Raw genomic sequence first — 19888 nt, 5'->3', positions numbered from 1 at the left:
TATACAAACAAAACATTTTAGGGGTTTTACATTTAAACTGTGACTTTAGTTCTCATTTGGTGCCAATTGCACCAACGATTTGATGTTTTTCAGGGAAAATTGAAACTTGGAAAAATGTTGCATTCATGTGGTGTTGGAATTATCAGAAAAATAACTGAAAAACACACATAAACCTCAGAAAACTGACTAATTTTCCAACACCGTATAAATGCAGAATAACTTTGACCTAAACAAAGGTCAGTGTATTCATAGTGCACCATCTATGGGGAGACACCACAATTTTAGGGAAAATAAAGCAAAGAAGGATTATCATTACAATTTATTCTTGTTAAATAGTTTAACAGGCCACTTATGGCCCCCGGGCTGTCGTTTGCCCACCTCTGGTCTAAACCAAAAAAACATGTTTATAACATAAATCCCTCAGGATGCTGAAAGACGGATGGCCTTCTTTCAGCATACGTTTCTTTTATATTTACCGTCCTCTATCTCTATTTGTTGTGTGTGCTCATGAGCTTTATAAAAAGTCACAGTGGGTCCTTCATCTAGACGGCCAGAAATCAACATGAGGCTTCCCTCTCAACACATTGATGCACAGTGACAGAACCCACAATCATCTCCTTTGTCTTGGGGGTGTAAGGACCAGGTTATTGTCTCAGCACCACCCACCTCATTCCTGTAGGCAGACTGATCCCCTGGAGAGGATCTCGTCTGCAAATGTAATGATGGTGTTACTGCAGTGGGTTGGGGTGCAGTCATGTAAAGCATGAAAACGAAGCACACACAGTGGTGAGCTATTGTTGAATAATCTAGATGCTGACGTGTGTGAGCCATCTTTAAATAGGTTCAGTGATGGGACAATAGCAGAGGACGTCAGGTGTAAAGCGTGAACTAGTCAGTTCAGATTTTGGGATCACCTCAAAATCGGGTGCAGAAGCCTTCTTCTTAAATACCTACTCAGAGTGGGAGGAGGGGGTGTTACGGCTGTGTGGTTCTCCATGTGTCTTTGTTCCAAAACTGAGCGAAGATGTTCAGCTTTGTTCATATTTGTCCCTGTCTTCTCTGACTGTGTTGTCTGACGCTCTGCCAGATCACCAAACTTGAAGGTCTGATCTCTTCCCTCCCATGAAGTTAAAACTTTTTGTCCTCTCTTAACACATATTTTTCAGTTAAATCATCAACTGATTATGAAAAAGGACAAAGTGCAGCATACCTAGGTAAATTGTTAGTGTACTAGCACTTGTAGTTATTCATTTATATACTTTATACTATTAATTTGGGGTGTTTATTGACAAGAATCTGGCGATACAATACAGATCACGATACATAACACAATATATCCCAAGACTGTACCAGAACAAATTTTTCCCCTTTTTTGTGTTAAGGAGTAGACTTAGTAAAAAACTAACTCATACAAAGTAGTACATATCTCATGCAGAGTAGAGCTGCTCAAAGTGAGCTGTGCTGCCAACTAGCGGTCGGGGGTTTAGGTGGAAAACAAAAGTATAAAGGACACTCACAAATGAAATATTGTGTTGTAAACATTTTAAATCGATATGTATCGCCAAATGAAATATCACGATATATCGCCGAATCGATTTCCCCCTACTACACCTCTAATGTTAAGATTTAAAGGACAAGACTGGCCAGTACCCTCTAACTGTTTTGCTTTGATGAGACGTTTTGCATATTTGGCATCTCCACGTCTTCCACCAAATGAATGTCAGAACATTCCCCTCCCTGAATGAACACTCATTTTTAATGACCACATTCAACACTTTAAAAACTCCAAAGACTATTTTGTATGTTTTTAAGTATTTTAAAATGATCTATCAAAGTACCTTACATTCAATATATAAATGTAGCCATTTATTTTCCTTTAACACTAATGTAGTTTATCAAAAATATCTAAATAATGGTAAAAAAAAAAAGTGTGAATCATCCACTAAATCATTGCAGTTTGGGTGCATGCACCTTCTCTCATTACTAAACACAGTTTTCTAAAGCTCTTGTTTTTTAAAAAGACTTGATGAAAATTGTGTTTTGGTGTTTTTAATATGTTATTGTGGCATTTTTCTAATGATGGAGGACATATAAAAAATTAAGCATAAAATTCAATTTCTGATTATTTCTTTATTCCAACTGTTGTGAATCAGGAGCAGACAAAAACACAGTTGGATAAAGCTTTTAGCTGTGACACAGACTTTTACATTTCGGAAAAAAATGACATAATCATAATTAAAAAGATGATTGGAGTGGATCTTTAATGTCAGAATGTTTTTCATGCCAACAAACTATCTTTTATTTTTTGGTTTTTGTTTTGCGGGAAAAATACATTCTTCCTTTTCATAATTTATCTTTGTTTGTTTTTCACCCCCTTATTGGTGAAATGATGCAACATTGAAGGGATTGATTTCCTCTTCCTAATTGATGCGATCCACTCTCCAGCTTTCATCCAGTCTCTCCGCCTCGCTCAACACGTCCAAGTCCTGTAATGTCAATAATGTAAATGTAATCGCAGCTTCTGCTCTCTTTCTCCTCTTCTCTATGTTTCTCCTGCCTATAACAAATGAAAGTGTGTGTCTCTAGATACTAGAACCTGCAGGTGTGCATGAGTCACGTTAAACATTAATTCCAGTCCAGAAAGTTTTCTTTTATCTTTTCCTGCAGACGTGATAAGATATTCAGGAACTCTATGGGTTGTTAGCGAGTCTAAGAGCTATTTGTGTGTGTGAGAATGTGTGGATTTATATGCAGAGGGGGCACAATGACTGTAACCATGGTTACCAGGTGGTCTGCTCTCCCCTGGGTCCTTATTTGAGGGCAAAGAATAGAGGGGGAGAGACAGTGGAAGGGATGGAGGGATGGAAAAAGAAAGGAGGTGTCATAGATATGAACCTAATCAAGCAAGAAACTGACTTAATAAATCTTTAATTTCTTGAAGAATTTTGTGTTTTTATACTTTTTGTAAGGAGCTTTCTGTCCTACTTCCCTGCATCTTCATCACTCCATCATCTCTTCTCTTGGGTCAGATCCACAAACCCGTTTCATTTTAAAAGGAAAGGTCATTGTTTCCCCCATCTTTCAATGTCCCACCCCCTGCCTGAGGACATTTTAATCTACATTTTTAAAGTCCATTCCTGTCTTCACCGATGGGGCTGGAAGAACAATAAAAAGTCCAGTTAGGCTTCCAATCTTCCCCGGTGACTATAAAACGTCCCAGAGCAATACTTTGGATCGAACTGATCCATGCTGTTAAATGAAAAGTCCTTTTTATGTGAACAGGTGCTCTGAGGAGCGTTTGTGTTTATGAATGCGGACGCTTTAACCACTGAACTCCAAAGTCAAGCGTTTTTACTTCATCCGGCTTTATAGCAGCACATAACCCAGTTTTAATTTTATTTGCTGGAATTACAGCTAACCAAACTCTTGTGGCCTTTAACAATCCAATACATTCGTCTGTGGGAGAGTTTCAGAAATGTAAGAAAAATGGTGGAGAAAATAGACCTGAGTGGTGATTTATGGTTGTAGAGCAGCTTAATCAGAAAAGGAAAATATAAATTGACAAAAATAATGAGCACCGAATCTTGATAACCTGACACCGGGATGATGTGACAAAGTGAAGCTAAGTTTTAACCTTCTCCAGGAAAATGATGCAAATCTGCAACACCTAATGTGTGGCCTTCATAACAGGGAAAAATGGTTTCAAAAATGGTCCATATTCATATGTTGCAAACATCCCATAATACTCTGCTAACAAATCATTGTAGTCCATCCCTTCAAGCCCAATTTTCCTAAAATATTTGTTTTTTTTTCTACTAAAATACTTAAATAAATTTGGCCCTGAGAGAGACAATCATATAAAATATAATTGAAAGGGAAGGTGTGAGGTATGAGTATCAGACGAACAAAAAGATAAAAGAAAAGTCAAGATGAACTGAAGTCAGTGGTGGAAGAAATATAATTAAAATGCTGAAAACCGGAGCATGCCAAAACAGGAAAACAAACAAACCAACAGAAGAGCTAAAGCCTTAAATCCTTTCTTCAAAACTTATTCAAGAATATTCTTCCAAATTCTCATAAATATAAATATTCTTTTCTGTTTATGTGAGTAGAGTTGACTTCTAAATCCCTGTCTGGAAGTGATTTCTAGACTAGAGAATATTCTGAATAACATCATTCTGGAATAGATTTACATTTATGTTTGTTTGTCTGCATATTGGGAATATAAGATTTTTAGCAGCTAATTATGTCATTTTGCTAATTTCCATCACCCACTAACACATCCGTTATTATTTTTAACTTGGTATTTTTTGAACATAAAGCATTTTTTTGTGTGTCATTTTGAAAGCAAAGGAAATTTACTAAAAAGTTTATGGTTTAAAAACACCAAAATCAATTGTACACAGTTAACTCCTTCAGCTGAACTGTCATAAAATAGGTCAAAATATCTTAAAACACTTTTGTTGTACTGCTTTTGTCATAAATAAATGTTTATTCTGTTCGATTCAGATGGTAATTTGCTGCGGTAGTTTCATTTAAGTTGAAACACAAAAGGTGATGTTCAGTTTGCATGCACCTCAATATTCCAGTTTTATACCAGATAAAATCATATCCTAAATAAGAGGATATAGAAACAAGTATTTTTTAAATAAGCCATTTTCAGGATAACAATGTACTTAGAATATAATGAGCACATAATTAAAATATTGCAAATTTTTGATTAAGTGGGGCAAAATTTAAAACTATTTAATTCATACAAATAAAAAAGAATGTGTTCAAATGCAGAAAACAGATGAATAAAAAGAACCACGTGCTATGTAAGAAATTCAGCTTTAAAATGAATCCTAGATGTAGAAAGACAGACAGCTACTGGTTCTTCAATAATCAGGACTGAAGAATTCCATGTGTAGATATGAATTGTTTCTAAGAAAAGGAGATACAGTTTTGTGATTCTTAAGACAGAATATCCTAATTTAGTCATACCTCTAGCAAATTTCTGTTCAAATGTAAGTAAAATTGTTGTTTTCTCTATATTTTACAATAAAACTTATTATATATAATCTATTTACCTTCTGAGAAATGTGTCATTTCTAATCAAGAAGAAACTTACCACTGAAATTAAATAAACTTTGTGTCAAAATTTGTCAGAGTGTATGCAGTAATAAATACATTATAGGTTTATGATTATATAGAATGAGTACAGGCATATGAATAGATAGCATATTAGGGCATACTTGGACATTAACTCAGCTTTGCCTTTACATTAATAGACAAATCATAGTTGCAAATTTGATTTTATTTTGCTATTGCTTGTTACCACTTAAAATCCTGTAATATTCTCAAAAATCGACAGTACGCCTTATAATCCAGTGCACCTTATGTATGATTTCTGGTGTTGCTTACTGACCCTGAACTGATTTTCTGTGGTCCATGACACTCAAAAATCTGTCCAAATGTTTCGGAACAATTTTGGTAAACCACAAAGCTGCACAGCTTGATGGATTGTTGCAGCGACAGCGGAGTAAAGAGTACTGTACATGATCTTATGATGCGTCTTTCTGTATTTAATGTGTCACAACTGAGTAATGCTAAGAGTTATCGTAAACAAAGTTTGACTAATCTGTCGTGTTGCACTAGAAAAACTTCCCACGAACCCCCCTGACCAATCTCCGATCTCTTGACTCTTCTAGGCATTGTGGGTAGTGCATTCACACTTTATTATTTGACTGTTTTGTTTTACTTTATTAGTCGTACAATCTGGTGTCTTATTTGTGAAAATTGACTGTTTACTCTCGTTAATTGATATTGCAACTCTAAAAAAGTGGTAGATCTGGTTTCTTTATAGATTTGGTCCCACATGCAGTTCTTCATCAAGCAAGCTGAAATTCAAAGCCAACAGGAGGAAATCAGGGGTAACAGTGGGTGCGAAAAGAGTTGAAATCAATCATAAGTGACAGCTCATATTCATGCTGTGTGTATGTGCGTGCGCCTGTGTGTGTGTTGAGCTCATGACTGTGTTTAATAAGCAGCAGAGTTAAATGATAGTTCCTCGGGGAGGCAGCTCATTAAAGAAGTATACATTGCCTCTGCTTTCATCCTTTGTCTCTCGTTCGGAGAGGAATGTCTGCTTTGTTTAGCACACTCGGAGCTATAAAAGAAGTTAACTCTGTTTAAGAAGCTGCAGATCAAGGACCACTGCAGCGTGTCAGCATGTCTCTCCGCCTGTCTGTTTCCCTCGTTTGCGCCTGCCAGTCTTCCTTTCTGACTCGCAGTTTGGCTCCATGCCTTCGCGAGCTTCTTCGTGAAAACCTGATTAGACATCATCTGTTTATTAGCCCCCGTCCCTGCTGGAAGTTGTTATCCAGACACTTGTGCTTTTTCAGAGCTCTGTGCTGCCCTTGCTTTGTCTAGCTTTGCCTCCCACAACAGCATCGCTGGCTGCTGTTGATGTGGAGCCTTCAAAGAGTCACTCAGCTCCGTTTGTCCTTTCATCCACCTCCAATCACACTCAGTCCCTCGCTGCAGTCAGGCTTCAGTCCTCAGCACTTCAGGTTTTGTGGCTCGTTTAGAGGCAATAATCTGGAGGGTTTGACCTTGGGAAAGCAAAGCATTTCAATTAAAGCATACACAAGCCCTTAAGCTTGATCTTACAGAGCACTTGCTTGTTGGTACATAATATTTAATTGGAAAGCTTTCAACTAGAAGAAATGCAAAACAGAAAATCCGATCAATTCTTGGTTTACAATCATTAATAAGCTGTATGATAAACAGCAAAAACAAGCAGAACTTTCAGTATAAATCAGATTAATTTCTGTTTACACAGTGAATATCTCATTAGGAATTGTTGAAACTGTGTTTGAGGGCAAATAGAGTCAACAGGGCCGCATTATTAAATGCACGTTCTACCAGAAACACCCATCTAAAGGCAAATGTACGTTCATATTATCACTGAACATCCAAAGTCCTTGAAAATGATTGATAAAACTTTATCAATTTACTTTTCAAAATTTTGTTTCTATTTATTTATTTGCTTTTTTGTGTCAAAGTTGAAAGGGTATGGCTGTAAAAAGCTATAGCTTCTTCCCATCTCCTTTTTCAACATGTCATTTTCTTAAATTCTGTTAAATTTCCCCCCTTATTGAAAAGGATTGCATGATTTGAATTAAAGATTATTGTAATCACTGACGGTATTGATATTTTTGTTGTTGTTGTTTTTATTACATTTAAAATAAATGAAATAAAATAAAATAAAAACAAAACAAACTAAAAAAGAAATTAGAAATTCGTCTTTGAGTTGTGTGTGAGATGTTGGTGTGGAGCAGGGGTCCCCAAACTTTTTCTTGTGGGCCACATAACTGTTTTCTTCTCTTATCTTTTAGGCTAACAAAAAAAGTGTAACAATCACAGGGTGTGCCTAAACGTAAACATTAATGGTTTACAGAAACACACATGTAGTCAATTATTAATAAACCCTTTCTGGGATCTTCACAGAAAAAGTCAGAAAATTAAAAAAAAAATCATTTTTAATAAAAAAAAAGTCTGAGGCCCAGTCTGAATTATTCTCTTCTCCATCATTTAGCCCTCCAAGCGGAGAGTTATGAAAAAAGTTCGGATGTCACTTTCGTTCGATAACATCACCAATAATCGTCGGTCCGTTAGCTTTAGCGCAGAGCTTCCAGCCCTTGAATATACATAACAACAGTAGTTTTATAACTTTAAAAAGGTCATGATATAACAAAAAGTCATTACTTACATTTAAATGTAAACGTCTGTGTGTCAGAGCGCACCCACGTGAAGAAAAGTGCTTTTCAGCGTGACGCAGTTTAGCCTCGCAATGGAGAACTTTGTACCCCTCCAATTGGAGGGTGAAATTTAAAATAAAACATTTCCCGGACACACTTGGACTTAAACTGCCCCTTCAAATGGAGGGGAAGGGAGAAGGGCAAGGACGAAGGGAGGAATTCAAATTGGGCCTAATTATTTTGTCTGTTGTTGCAGCTAGATGTAAATATGTGTGTTTTTTATTTTCATCAGAACACTTTTCCCTTGTTTATTGCGGGAGTTATGTTCTAAAATTAACTCTTGAATTAGGACTACAGATGTAAAACTCATCACTACACATTTGAACATTTAAGTCCAGTTTATTAGAATGAAAACAAACATCTGATCGCGATTAGAGCTGCATGTTTCCGATAGGTGCACAGACTGCAGAAAACTGGAATAAAAAGTCATATTCTGTGTGAGTCTCAGAAAAACAATTATCATCATCGGAAAAATGCCACAAGAGTAAGTTAAAAACACTAAAAACACAATTTTCATCAGAGTGGGTCTTTACTGTAATACATCTGTCTAGTCAATCAAGTGCAACTTATTTTTTGTGCATGCTGTCAAGTTTGCACATATACAAATACACTGTATTGTGTGAAGCATGAAACTAGCAGCTGTTGGATTTCTCCGTCTTTATTTTCTGGTTTACCTATTTTCCCATCATTAAACAATCAGAGGCTGCCTGGTGCTTGAACAGGGTGTAATCTGCAGCAACCTTTCCCCGCACTCTTTCTGTTATGTGTGTGCTGTTACTGTGTGTGTGTGAGTGTGTTTCCTCTCTGGGGATCTGAGGCCAGAGTAATGAAATGCTCATTACTGATTCAGCTGGAAATGCTCGAGATACATTTTCACGCCTACACACACATGAACGCCAGCAAACCAGACACTTTTCAAGGTCACCTCTCATCATCCGTTTGTGTGTGTGTGTGTGTGTGTGAGAGAGAGAAAAAATGAAGGTGTTATAGCTTCAAACTGAGGAGCAACAAGATGGGGCATAATTGTAGCCTTAACTGACAGCTCAGTCACCACATCGTACACGTCTGCTGTCAGGGATGATCCTTAACTTTCCACACACACATACATATGTACATTTTTCCAACTTTTGCCCCTCAGATCATCCTTTCACCCTCACAAAGGCCCAGTCTTGATCTACCTGCAGTTCCTCAGGAAGACGGAGCAGAAGCTCCTCTCTCTAACCCTGTGCTTTCACACCAGATAGGCTGATCAAAGCATTACACACATTTTTGGTTGACGCTCGTTCTGTTTATACACAGAGCATATGCAGCACAGCAGCGCATGCAGCTATTAGGCAGAAGCTGTGCTGTCAGCTGGGTTTTATTTCACACATGTGACTGCAGGAATGCCGGAGAGATAATTGATCACAGTAAGGCTGATGTTTTGGTTTCGACTTTTCTTGGATGGATGTTTTGGTTTTTGAAAATTAGAGAGGAATGTTGAACTTAAGCCAAAATAAAGGATTAAAGACGTGCAAAAAATGGCCTGAGTTTTTATTATTTTGTTTTTATGAAAATGGACTAACAGAACTTAATGAACACTAATATATGTTCACAAATCTAGTTGTTCTTATGAAACTTTCTTTTCATGTTAGGACTGAAAAAGTTGTATTTGTGAAATGACTGATTTTATATATTTTTTTTGTCTGTCTTAAATCAGAGGTAACAATGTTTAAGAGTAGGTTTTCAGCATTAAACAAACCTAAAATGTAGTTCTTTTTACCTCAAGGTCTAGCTCAGTGGTGCCACATCAGATCTGACTTCCATATCTGTCACATAATCATAATCTGTCACACAGACACAGATTGACTGGACTTGCATTTTTGCCAGACGCTGCTTCCTTCCAGCTCTGCTACACTGTCAGCAGTAAAATTGATTTCAGCATCTGTCCAGCGAACAGTTTACATGCTGTCCTTCACGCTTCTCTGCAAGCTGCAGCACAGAGTATGTTCTTTTTACAATTCCACTAATATGAGAAATCATATCTTTTTGGGGATTAGATTAGAACATGTTAGATGGATGGATGTTTCATTTGATTTAAACTATCCTGAATTCAATGCATAAACTAAAGCTCATTTAGGATGTTTGTCACAGGATGTGGGGGATGCAAAGATGTTTGCAAAGTGGTTTATTATAACTAGAATTTTTTAAAACGAAAAATCTTTCTGTGATGTTATATATTTTTACTTAGCTTGTTCTTAAAGTCAAGATGGCAAGCCATGGAGACACAGGGGTTAGGGTACAGCAACGTCTGTTTTTTTAGCTTGTATAAGTGGTAATTGTGCTGTTTAGGAGTAACATCCCAACTTATTGGATTGATCTAAAAACTCCTCAATAGTCTCATTTTGGCTGTAAAGGACAGCAGAGTCTTGCTTTTCAAGGATGTTGCATCAGGAAGCAGTGGATGCAGTTTATTTTTCTCAGAGATTAAAAAAATAGATAAAAGCTTTTCTGAATATGAATCTGTTTAATTGGAAATTGGTATGTTTGGTTAAATACCGGACTTACGTTGACTTTAGACCACAAAGAAACCTGAATGTCTGCATGATATTTTATTCAAAAAAAGAGTCGCTGTCGTAGTTTATACTACAAACATTTGTTTACTCGTTATTGCTCAGCTCAGCAGCAACTTCTTTAGTAATTAGACCAACTGTGCTTATGCAAACATGTCTGGCTAGTTTGGATAGATTGCAGATTAATTAAACCAGTCTTTTTGTTGGGTAACATTTTTCTCCCACCTTTGGACAATAAAATAAATTAAAACACATCGTAGAACGCATGCAGAAATTTGATTTTGATCCTACAAGTCAAGTTAATCTTTTACAATTGTCCTTTCCTCAGTGAACGTGCTAGAATTAGAAAAAGTAAGATGAAGCAATGAAAAGATCTGTTCACAGAATGTTTCAACTACTTTGTCTCTCGTTTATAGGGTAGTTGCGGTTCTGAAAACAACCCGCAGTAAGTGAAATTTATGAAGTAGTTATCTTTATTTTTCACTATAATCATAGAGGTTTTACGGCTGTGAACCACCTCACTGTAGACATCGTAGCGTGCACTTTTATTAGTCAGATATTAACAATGTCACATTGTTTAAACTCTCAAAGTTCGAAATTTCAAAGAAAGATAAATATCGTACCAGAGAATACTTATTAAGTACTTTACTACCTTCTTAGAAGGTCCTGATGGTCTATAGCCAATCAAGATGCTGGGAAAATAAAGCCTGCAAAATCGCACAAAAAAATCCACAAAATGGCAAGAACCCAAAAAAGGTGAACCTCGACCACCGTACTGTAAAGTTGGTGTCGGTGAAGATTAGATAGTCCTAAATCAGGCATAATATGACCTGTTTACCTTCTTAAGACTTGGTATACCTGCGTGGACAGTACATTTTGGGTTATATTACCACAGTAGTTGATTCTGCTTAACTGGGCCCATGTGAAGACATATATAGACAAACAAACAAACAGGAGCTCGGGTCTTTAGAGGTTAAGATTAGTTTTTTTGAGATTCAAGATTAGATTATTAGGATTTAAACCAAAGTAAGGTGTTACCGAAACACAGGATGGGTGTCTGCAGGATTTGTGAGTAATCAGGAGGCTGATTCTGTCCTCAGGTCTCCATGGCTCTGATTTAAAGACCAATTTGTCTGGGGTGCTATTGTCAAACCCCATTTGCTTGTGATTACTTAGATTACAGATCACCAGGAAAACAGACATTTCCATCTGCCCGAAGAAGCGGCAATGATGGATCACTGTCCTGGTGTTTCTAACAGCCCCCACTCCCCCAGTACACGCCGCCTATTTGTGTTAGTCCTTTCAAAGTGTCAGCTCAGCTCCTGTGGGGATCCACGGCGTGCATGAATGGAGCGGTTTGCTGTTCATGTGCTGCATGGCATGAACAAAGTGGGAGACTGTGTGCTGCCTGTGATAGGTCTGACCTGGATGCTGCAGCCTTCAATTCACTGACAGGATCTTTCTAAATGCCACTCTTGAATTTTTATTACCCCTCATGCACACACACCTGCAGCAGCTCACATAACTCGCTGCAGTAAAGGTCAAAGGAGCACACGGACTGATCCAGTGTTCATCGCTCATCTCAGTAATGTGGCCTTTAATATACAGTAAGTGCAGGATTCTGCCATCTTGTTATTGACAAAGAAACCTCCAAAGTGAAAGCTTTTGAAAAGCTTCTCAGCTCACATGATCATACATTTGTGGAACTCAGTAGTTTAAGAAATCAGAATATATATATTTTTTTATATATTTACGGAGTTTGGGACTGAACATTTTTACATATTCAATATAAAGTTTGGGGGATTTAATCATTTTATCTGTCACTGGTTGCAGCATTTCCTATTTCATGTCTTTAGCCACAATTATTTAGACTAAACACATTCGGTCTGCTTAAAGTGAACCAGAGTTTGTTTCCCCCGCTAATACAGAATATAGTTTCTGTCTGAATAATGAACTCTGATCCCAGACCAGAAACCGCTGTCGGACACATCTTTCGAGGTGGTCTCGGTTCGCTTCCAATCGGACTGAACTCCGGTTCGCTCTGAAATTCCTCAGTCTGAATACAAAGCAATAACCGTAGCCGGGTATCAGCAGACAAACGTGGAGCAGCGATGCAACAGCAGCTCATTAAAATGTGGTCGGATGAATGCAGGCTCATAAAAACAACTTTTAACTTGATGCACATTGCTTCTCACAGTTTTCCCGACATGTCACAAACACTTTTTAACCGGCTTGCAGTATTCTTCCACCATATCAAAGCGGCAGTAAAAAATGTCAAACCTAGCCTTCACACGGAGGTTCAAAATTAATCAGCGAAATAAAAAAATGGAAAAAGTGAGCAATCTTGGCAAACCGGAGCACCTCCATCTTTCTCTTTCTGTTTTGACCCGCCCCTCTAACTGCTGGCCAATGACTGAAGAGATCTTTAGTCACATGTTTTTCTTTACAAGTTTTGATCTGGAACAGAAATCTCTGGTAGATCCCAGTCGGAATACAGAGCAAACGCAGGTTCAGGACTCAATCCAGAACAAATTAAGCAGACTCGGTCCGAAACCAATCATTTTTGCAGTGTGAATACATCATTAAATGTCTATTAAAAAAGGGCATATGCTCGAAACCACAGCCGCCCTCTTCTCCCCAAATCAGCTGTTTGGTTGTTCTAGTGCTAAAGTTTGGGTAAAAAGCAAAAATTTGTATTTAGAAGCATTTTTTTGTGGTAAACATTAATTTTGCTTAAAATCGATCATAACTACATCCTTTAGGCATTAAGGATGAATGCCATATCTGATGATATATGTGACTCTAACCATAACACTCTGCATTGAGTAAAACTGGCACAAAAGCTCCAGAAATCCCAAATCCCTAAAAAAAATAGTTTAGCCAAAAAAAGAAAGAACTGGCTCCTGTTCATTTTATGTCATAGCAACAGACAGTGAGTAGGATGTCCTGCATAGAGGATTTTTTGGAGCAGAAGTGACAAAAGTGTTTATTTATCAAGAGCAAGGACTGCTGCAAACCATGAATATGAATACGTTTAATCCGTAAACATTTTATTATTGTTGTATTTTTTTTGCCTTAAATGCAAGTTACTCCGTAAAGATTAAAGAAAGTTCTAAATGAACAAATGATTTTTGTTTTTATTGAATAACCAAAACTGTCAATAATTCAATACAATTTTACAGCTGCATTGAATAAAAAGTTGTGTTTAATTTTTGTGACTCCAACATCAACCTAAAGCCTTGGATTGATATAAATATAAGAAATGATTTCCTCTCTACACCAATTATTTTTGTTCCTAATTAGCCACTTCAAGGGCAACGGCATGGCGAACTAAATCTGGAGAATAAATGAAGCCACTCCCTCTGGAGAATTAACGATGACACGACCCAGTTTTTTCCCCCCGAAAAAAAAAGTTCAAACCAGATGTCACCAAAACTTTTAATTCCGACGGGAACGAACTAACACAAACAGACCACACACGGACACAGAGGCAAAACTCTGAACCTTGTGAGCGAGTGTCACCGTATTTCATCATTCTGATATTTGTCAAGAGAACGCGCAATGAAGGACAGATGCAGAGCTGGTAACATTTTGCCCTAAACAAAATCATTTAAACAGTCTGCACAGTTAAAAACCAACCCTTTCAGGAGAGATTTTTTGCCTCCAACCTTTCACGTTCACACAAAATCCGGTGTTTTCCTGCTTCTCTGCATCTGATAATGTGAAACGTGATATTTGCGTCGACAAACTCATCACATTCCTCAGCAACCGACACGTCTTTTGTATGAAAGGACAATGTGACAACGTGCATTGTGAGACAGAGTCATATTTCGTTCCAAGCAGGTGTGTGCACGTCAGAGTGTGCGTTTTACCAAAATAAAGGGCAAAAGAAGATAGGATTGTGTCTTTTTCTGACCAAATCCAGTCATTTGAGTGAGTCTTTTCCACTCAAGCACTTAACACTGCATGGTTTATTCAGGATAGCTGAAATAAAGCAACATCCCGCATATCTCAGGGTTTCATGTGGAATAGTATGCAGTGTGTGCAAAACTGTGGGAGGGTGGAGAAAAATCCATAAATCTTTTAAGTCAAAACAGCAACCAAAACTAAATAATGAAAGACTTTTTTTTTTTCTGCAATCAACAAGCTAAATCCACAAACATGTTTTGGTTCATTTACCTGGTCTTTAAAGGGAAAAAAATTATAGACCAGAACAGAATTAATCCCTCTGAGTCATGTTTTAAGTCCCAGTCGGTCTGATTTATGACGTTGTGTTTTGGTAGTTTTAGGGCTGCAACCTTTGAGAAAAGGGCATGTAGACACCAGCCAGTCAGCACTGTGGGTGTGAGAACTTAAAAACTGTTATCGTACCCAATCTGCATTTTCTTATCCTCAAAATGTAGTTACTGCTTAACTCAGTGGCAAATTCTCTCATCTTTAAGAAAAAAAACCTTTTTTTTTAAGTTATATATCAGTTGTTAGTTTTCCCAATTAAACGTTTTGTACAAAAATAAGCACATTTCAGTGAAAAAAATGTTAAAAACTAACAATTTATTTTCATTACAGGTGATGAAATATCCAGCGGGCACAGTCCAGAAACACAAGATCTCGCTGCTCCTCCTCAGCTTCACCCAGTCCCTCCTCATCTCCACTCCCCTCCGCAGGTAGATGAAACTTCATGACATTGATACATATATTTTTCGGACTTAATAATCCATTAAAGAATTAAGTTTCCTTTAAAAACACTTGAGAGGATTTATTTTGATTTGTATCTAAAACATGAACAATGAGCTCTTCCTGCATGTGCTGTTTTACCTTCGGGACCAAATGGGTTTAAGCTGTTTTGAAGGGGTCATTTCTGTAAAGAAAATCTGAGGTCTGTTCAATAAATAATCCAAAAAGTAGAAAGAAAGCCTAGAGGAACGCAAAAAATGTGTTTAGGTCAAGGTCAGATTTTTTTAGCTTTACAAAAGTGACAATTCTGTTGTAACCATATTTTTTTTTTTAACTCCTGGATCTGAAAGATGTGACTTTTTATGCTCTAGAAGTCAATTTTTAAATCTCCATGGCAATCAATGTTTACATTTATGTTGCCTTAAATAACATGGCTTCACGGTTAGTTCTTAAAATGGTAAATTTTTACAAACTTTATTATTTATTTATCAACAATTAACAGTGTGGATGGGAGTTGTCAAGAACACACTTAAAGGTTGTGTCCGAATTCCCCCTCTGATTCCTAACTACTAAAAAACTATATAGTGCCCCGGATTTTAAAGGCTATTCGAACATGATGCTTACTATTTTTCTTTCGTTTTTCTAAAAAACGGATATGATGTCATCAATTTCACTAAGTGAAAATCAAATAAAAACGAGCATTTCACTACATTTGTTTATGACTCCACTGTGTTCTGGTGGTGAAAATGTGGTTAGTTTATTCAAATATTGCATTTAAACATGTTTTTTGTTCGAAATTGTTCGACCGCAAAGCATTGTGGTCTATATCCTCTAATCTAGTGATATATGCTAGTTTTTCGCAAAGACTTCGGGGAAATATCGAGTACACTCAATTTGAAATTAGTAGATTCGGACAGCACTGGAAAATGGTGAACGCACTATATAGTGCACTATATAGTGATTGGGGGGGATTCGGACACAACCATGGTGTTCACACTGGACAAACAGGGAGGGGCTTCTTCTTTTTCTACTGTTTGCTAGCCCATGTCCGTCATTTACAGTTGGAAGAAGGCTTGGTACAAACTTTCCGAGGGCTGCAAATCTCATGAATCTTGCTCCAAGCTTTCTCTTTCACAGCTCTATTCTGATGTAAGAAAGACCTTAGCCAAATCCGAATTCTTCCCCTACCCCTACGCCTTCTCCCTATCCCTACATTTAGCCCTCCAAACGGAGAGATATGGAAAATAGTGTCTTCAAATTTAGATGTTACTCCCGCTCGACGACATCATCAACACTCGCCAGTCAGCTATGTTAGCACGGAGCTGCTAGCGCTCAGAAATACACGACATCACATTTTATAACTTTAAGCCAATACAAAAAAGTAATTATTTACATTTAAATGTAAACTTCTGTGCTTCAGAGCACACCCGCGTGAAGAAAAGTGTTTCTCCTCCAAAGCACAACATGTTTCCCCCCTAAAAAAATAAATAAAATGTCTTTAAATCAGGTCCCAACAAATCCATGGTTGCATGATGACATATTGTGTCCACTTTTTTGTAGTTATTTTTCAAAATTGTAAATTCCAACCCATGATGAAGTCTTTTTTTCTGGCTTAACTAATGGATTCCATAGAAATATGACGACTGGAGTAGAATTAATTTATAATACTGGAATGGAATTCCAAGCAGACTCTGTGTAGACTTTGGATCAAACAGAATCTAAATGCCTTTCTATCCAGATTCAGAACCAAGTGGGAAAACAATGAAAAGCAAATGAGTGTCAGATCAAACACATCCAAGTACAAACATTTAAAAGGACTTTAAATGAATGTTTTTTTTCACTGACTTTAGTACAGCTCGGCATCAATCTGTGGTTCTGCCTCAATGCAGTCGGTCCTGAAACTCCTGACTGTTTTCCAATACTTGTGTTTTTTTTTCTTTCAATCACTTGTTCCAGCAATGCGATGCCCTCATTAGTTACTTAGAAGCAATTGTTCAGCATGATCGATTAGCGTACTCTCTTAGATCCTGATACAACTTGATATCAGTGTAGTTTGAGGATGGCACACTTAGTGATTTCTTCATTCAATAAACACAGTAGATCAGGCTGTACAATGCAGCACCGCTGTTTGTTTCACCTCAGAAAATGTTTCTTTTGATTGCAAATAGGAAAAGAGACACTACATGTTTTTTATAAGCAAGCTTAAATTCAAAATGTTACTATTTTCAACTATTTTAGTGTGGGATTGTACTTTTTCATTCAAAATTGAGGGTATTACTAGTTACAGTAAATTATCTAAGTCAGTCAAACAAACAGAGACACAACAGGAAGAGAAACTGACAACATTTCCCATAATCTATTTATGTTTTTTACCATCATAATCTTGTTCAAATCTGTAGTTTTTAACCAATACTCCCACTTCTTGATATGTTTTTCGATACTTATGTATATCAACACACATTTTCTCATTTCACTGAAAGATTTTTTTTTTACACGCCTTTCTAAGTCTTGTGTCTTATCACGTGTCGTCTACCAGGTGGTGGTACGCGACTCAGCCCCCCTCCTGACTTCTGGACCTCTGACGTCTGTCATTCTGCTGCTATTTCTGCTGTGTCCATGGGCCCCCCGCTGAACATGAGTCGACGGATCCTCAGAGGGGAACAGAAAAGCCTGAACAGCAACTACGTTGTGCGTTGTTGAGGAGTGATCCTGCAGTTTGAGCACCTCATCTGCTCTGATCGGTCTACCTGACGGGATAAGCTGCGGATTTTCCGCAGATGCACAAGATATGCCTTTTTGTATTACTTGTACTGACCTCCACATGTGTTCATTTGTGTTTAACTTTGATCAGATAGACTGCACAGTACTACTGACTGTATTTTTTTTCTTTTTGAAGAGGAGTGTAAATACAAATATATATAAATTTTATATTTATATGAAGAATTTGAATAGATAACAATGTTTTTATTTGTAAATAGAGGTTAATATAGGGACAGAAACAACATTTGCCGCAAACTGAAGCTCAAGTCACAAGAAACTGCAGGAAGAAGTCTTTTTTTGGAGGCTGTTTCACTTTGTGAGTGTCCAAAAATGATCCAGCTGCTCAAATTCTTGTCTCAGATTGAGTTAGAATTGTTGGTTTATTTCAAGCAATAATTATGAAGCAAGTTTTTTTTGTCTCAAACATCTTCTGGCAGCAGCATAAAAGCTTCTACAAAAGCTTGTCGGCTTGTTGATTTTTTCAGAAAAGAAGACTTTTATCTTTTTTTTTTTTTTCTTACACTCAACTCTGTTAATGCAAGATTTTAATATTTGCAGCTCTGAAGGTTGAAGTTGCTCCACAGTCAACCAAAAACTAACCAAAAACTTGGCATAAAGGATCCAATCATGTGCGAAGTACTCACCCAGGAAACAGAACAGCCTTAATATATTTTTTTAGTCTTAGAAAACAAAAGAAAAAATTAGCTAAATATTTTTTCCTGATGGTCAAAATTCAGAAATTGAAGGGCAACGGTTCTTTTTTTTTTTTTTAGTTCTGCTTCAGTTTTTCTTTTCTCACTAAATAATAACAGGCAACCGAAACAAGACAAGAGAGGCAAAAAGAACAACCATCTGCTCAGACAATGAATAATATAACATTTCGCTGTAATATGCAAAAGATGAACTGTCATGTTCTTTCAAAGACTGGCTAGGAACCAAACAAGACTGAATAGACGAAAAAAAAAGGAAAAAGAAATCCACAACATGGCCAACAATTCACAGCTTTTTATTTTATTTTTTTCTTTAGTCTTTTTGTTTTTTATACATTTTAAATAAAGACAACACTTTGGGTGGTGGGAATCATTGAGGAAGCTGCAAACTATTTCATATAAATGAATACATCAGAATTGTAAGGCTTTGTGGTAAAGTGTCAACCAATCTGCACAAAAGCTCCAGATAAATACCTGCAAAATGGATGGAACACATTGAGAAGGATGTGAATATTTGTCACCTTGTAGAGTGCAATCTAAAGCCTGAAACTATGAAGAAATATAGTAAAACTGTCCTACAGGTAATGGTACAAATATTTTAAATCTGTTTGCTAGACTGTGACTGTGTCGGCCTTGCATCAGCTGCAACATGTTTTCAGGAGGATCTCACAAAAGTTTATTTTTATATATTTTACATCCTCATTAAATAACCGTGATTTATGTTTAATAAGTCTAACAAAATCCAAACTAAATTAATGTTAACTCTTGAGTAAAAGATGTGTATGAACTTAAATTTAGTTTACCTCTGTTGGTCCTGTGTTTGTGTCGATAGGCGCTGGTGTGCCAAGAACAAGCTGCCTTGGTTTCATGTTAACACCGGTAAATCTGAATTTGAAGTGTTAAACTCAACAGGCGCCCTGCAAGCTCGCCTGTGGTTGCTTTTGCCTTCCTCTGTAAGCCACAGAGCTCCTGTAAGTTCCACCAGCCCACTTACTGCTAAACTTTGTCCTGCAACTCTGTTCTGTTTTTAATATCTTCATAAATAAAAAGCATTTTCCAAAATAACTCCTGTTCTATTCGTTTTTGGGGACGGCTGAATGGAAGGTAAACAGAATTGCCTTCATCTATTTAAACAAAAATGTATCCAAGGCTGACAACTTTGGTAGCAAATGGAGATGTAAAAATACCATAATTTTAATATCGAACCTCATTAAGCTGTAATTAAGGACAGTTTGAAACAAGTCATATGTGGGGACTTCCTGAGTACACGAAAAATGTTTGTGGTTTCCAGCGAGACTTTCTTTTCCTGTTTCCCCCTAAGTCACTCTGAAGTAAAGGAAAACTGCTCATTGTCTGGCAGTTTCACATTCACTGTGCTTCCTCTTCACCG

At 37.1% G+C, this 19888-nt stretch overlaps 1 protein-coding gene across 1 annotated transcript in view; it reads left to right on the top strand.

Annotated features, from left to right (window-relative positions):
- The window catches only part of LOC112150870 (glypican-5), a 58355-nt gene extending 38792 nt beyond the window's left edge, over positions 1–19563 (top strand). Inside the window, exons 10-11 of the mRNA XM_024279387.2 lie at positions 14921–15018; positions 17565–19563. Of these exons, the coding sequence (XP_024135155.1) occupies positions 14921–15018; positions 17565–17660 (194 nt within the window). The 3' untranslated portion in view covers positions 17661–19563. The remainder of the gene's footprint in view (positions 1–14920; positions 15019–17564) is intronic.
- The last annotated feature ends 325 nt before the right edge of the window (positions 19564–19888 follow it).

This window comes from Oryzias melastigma, linkage group LG4, assembly GCF_002922805.2.
Source record: "Oryzias melastigma strain HK-1 linkage group LG4, ASM292280v2, whole genome shotgun sequence".
Classification (NCBI taxonomy): domain Eukaryota; kingdom Metazoa; phylum Chordata; class Actinopteri; order Beloniformes; family Adrianichthyidae; genus Oryzias; species Oryzias melastigma.
The sequence above is the reverse complement of the archived record's forward strand: the minus strand, read 5'-3'. Positions and strand labels throughout refer to the sequence as shown.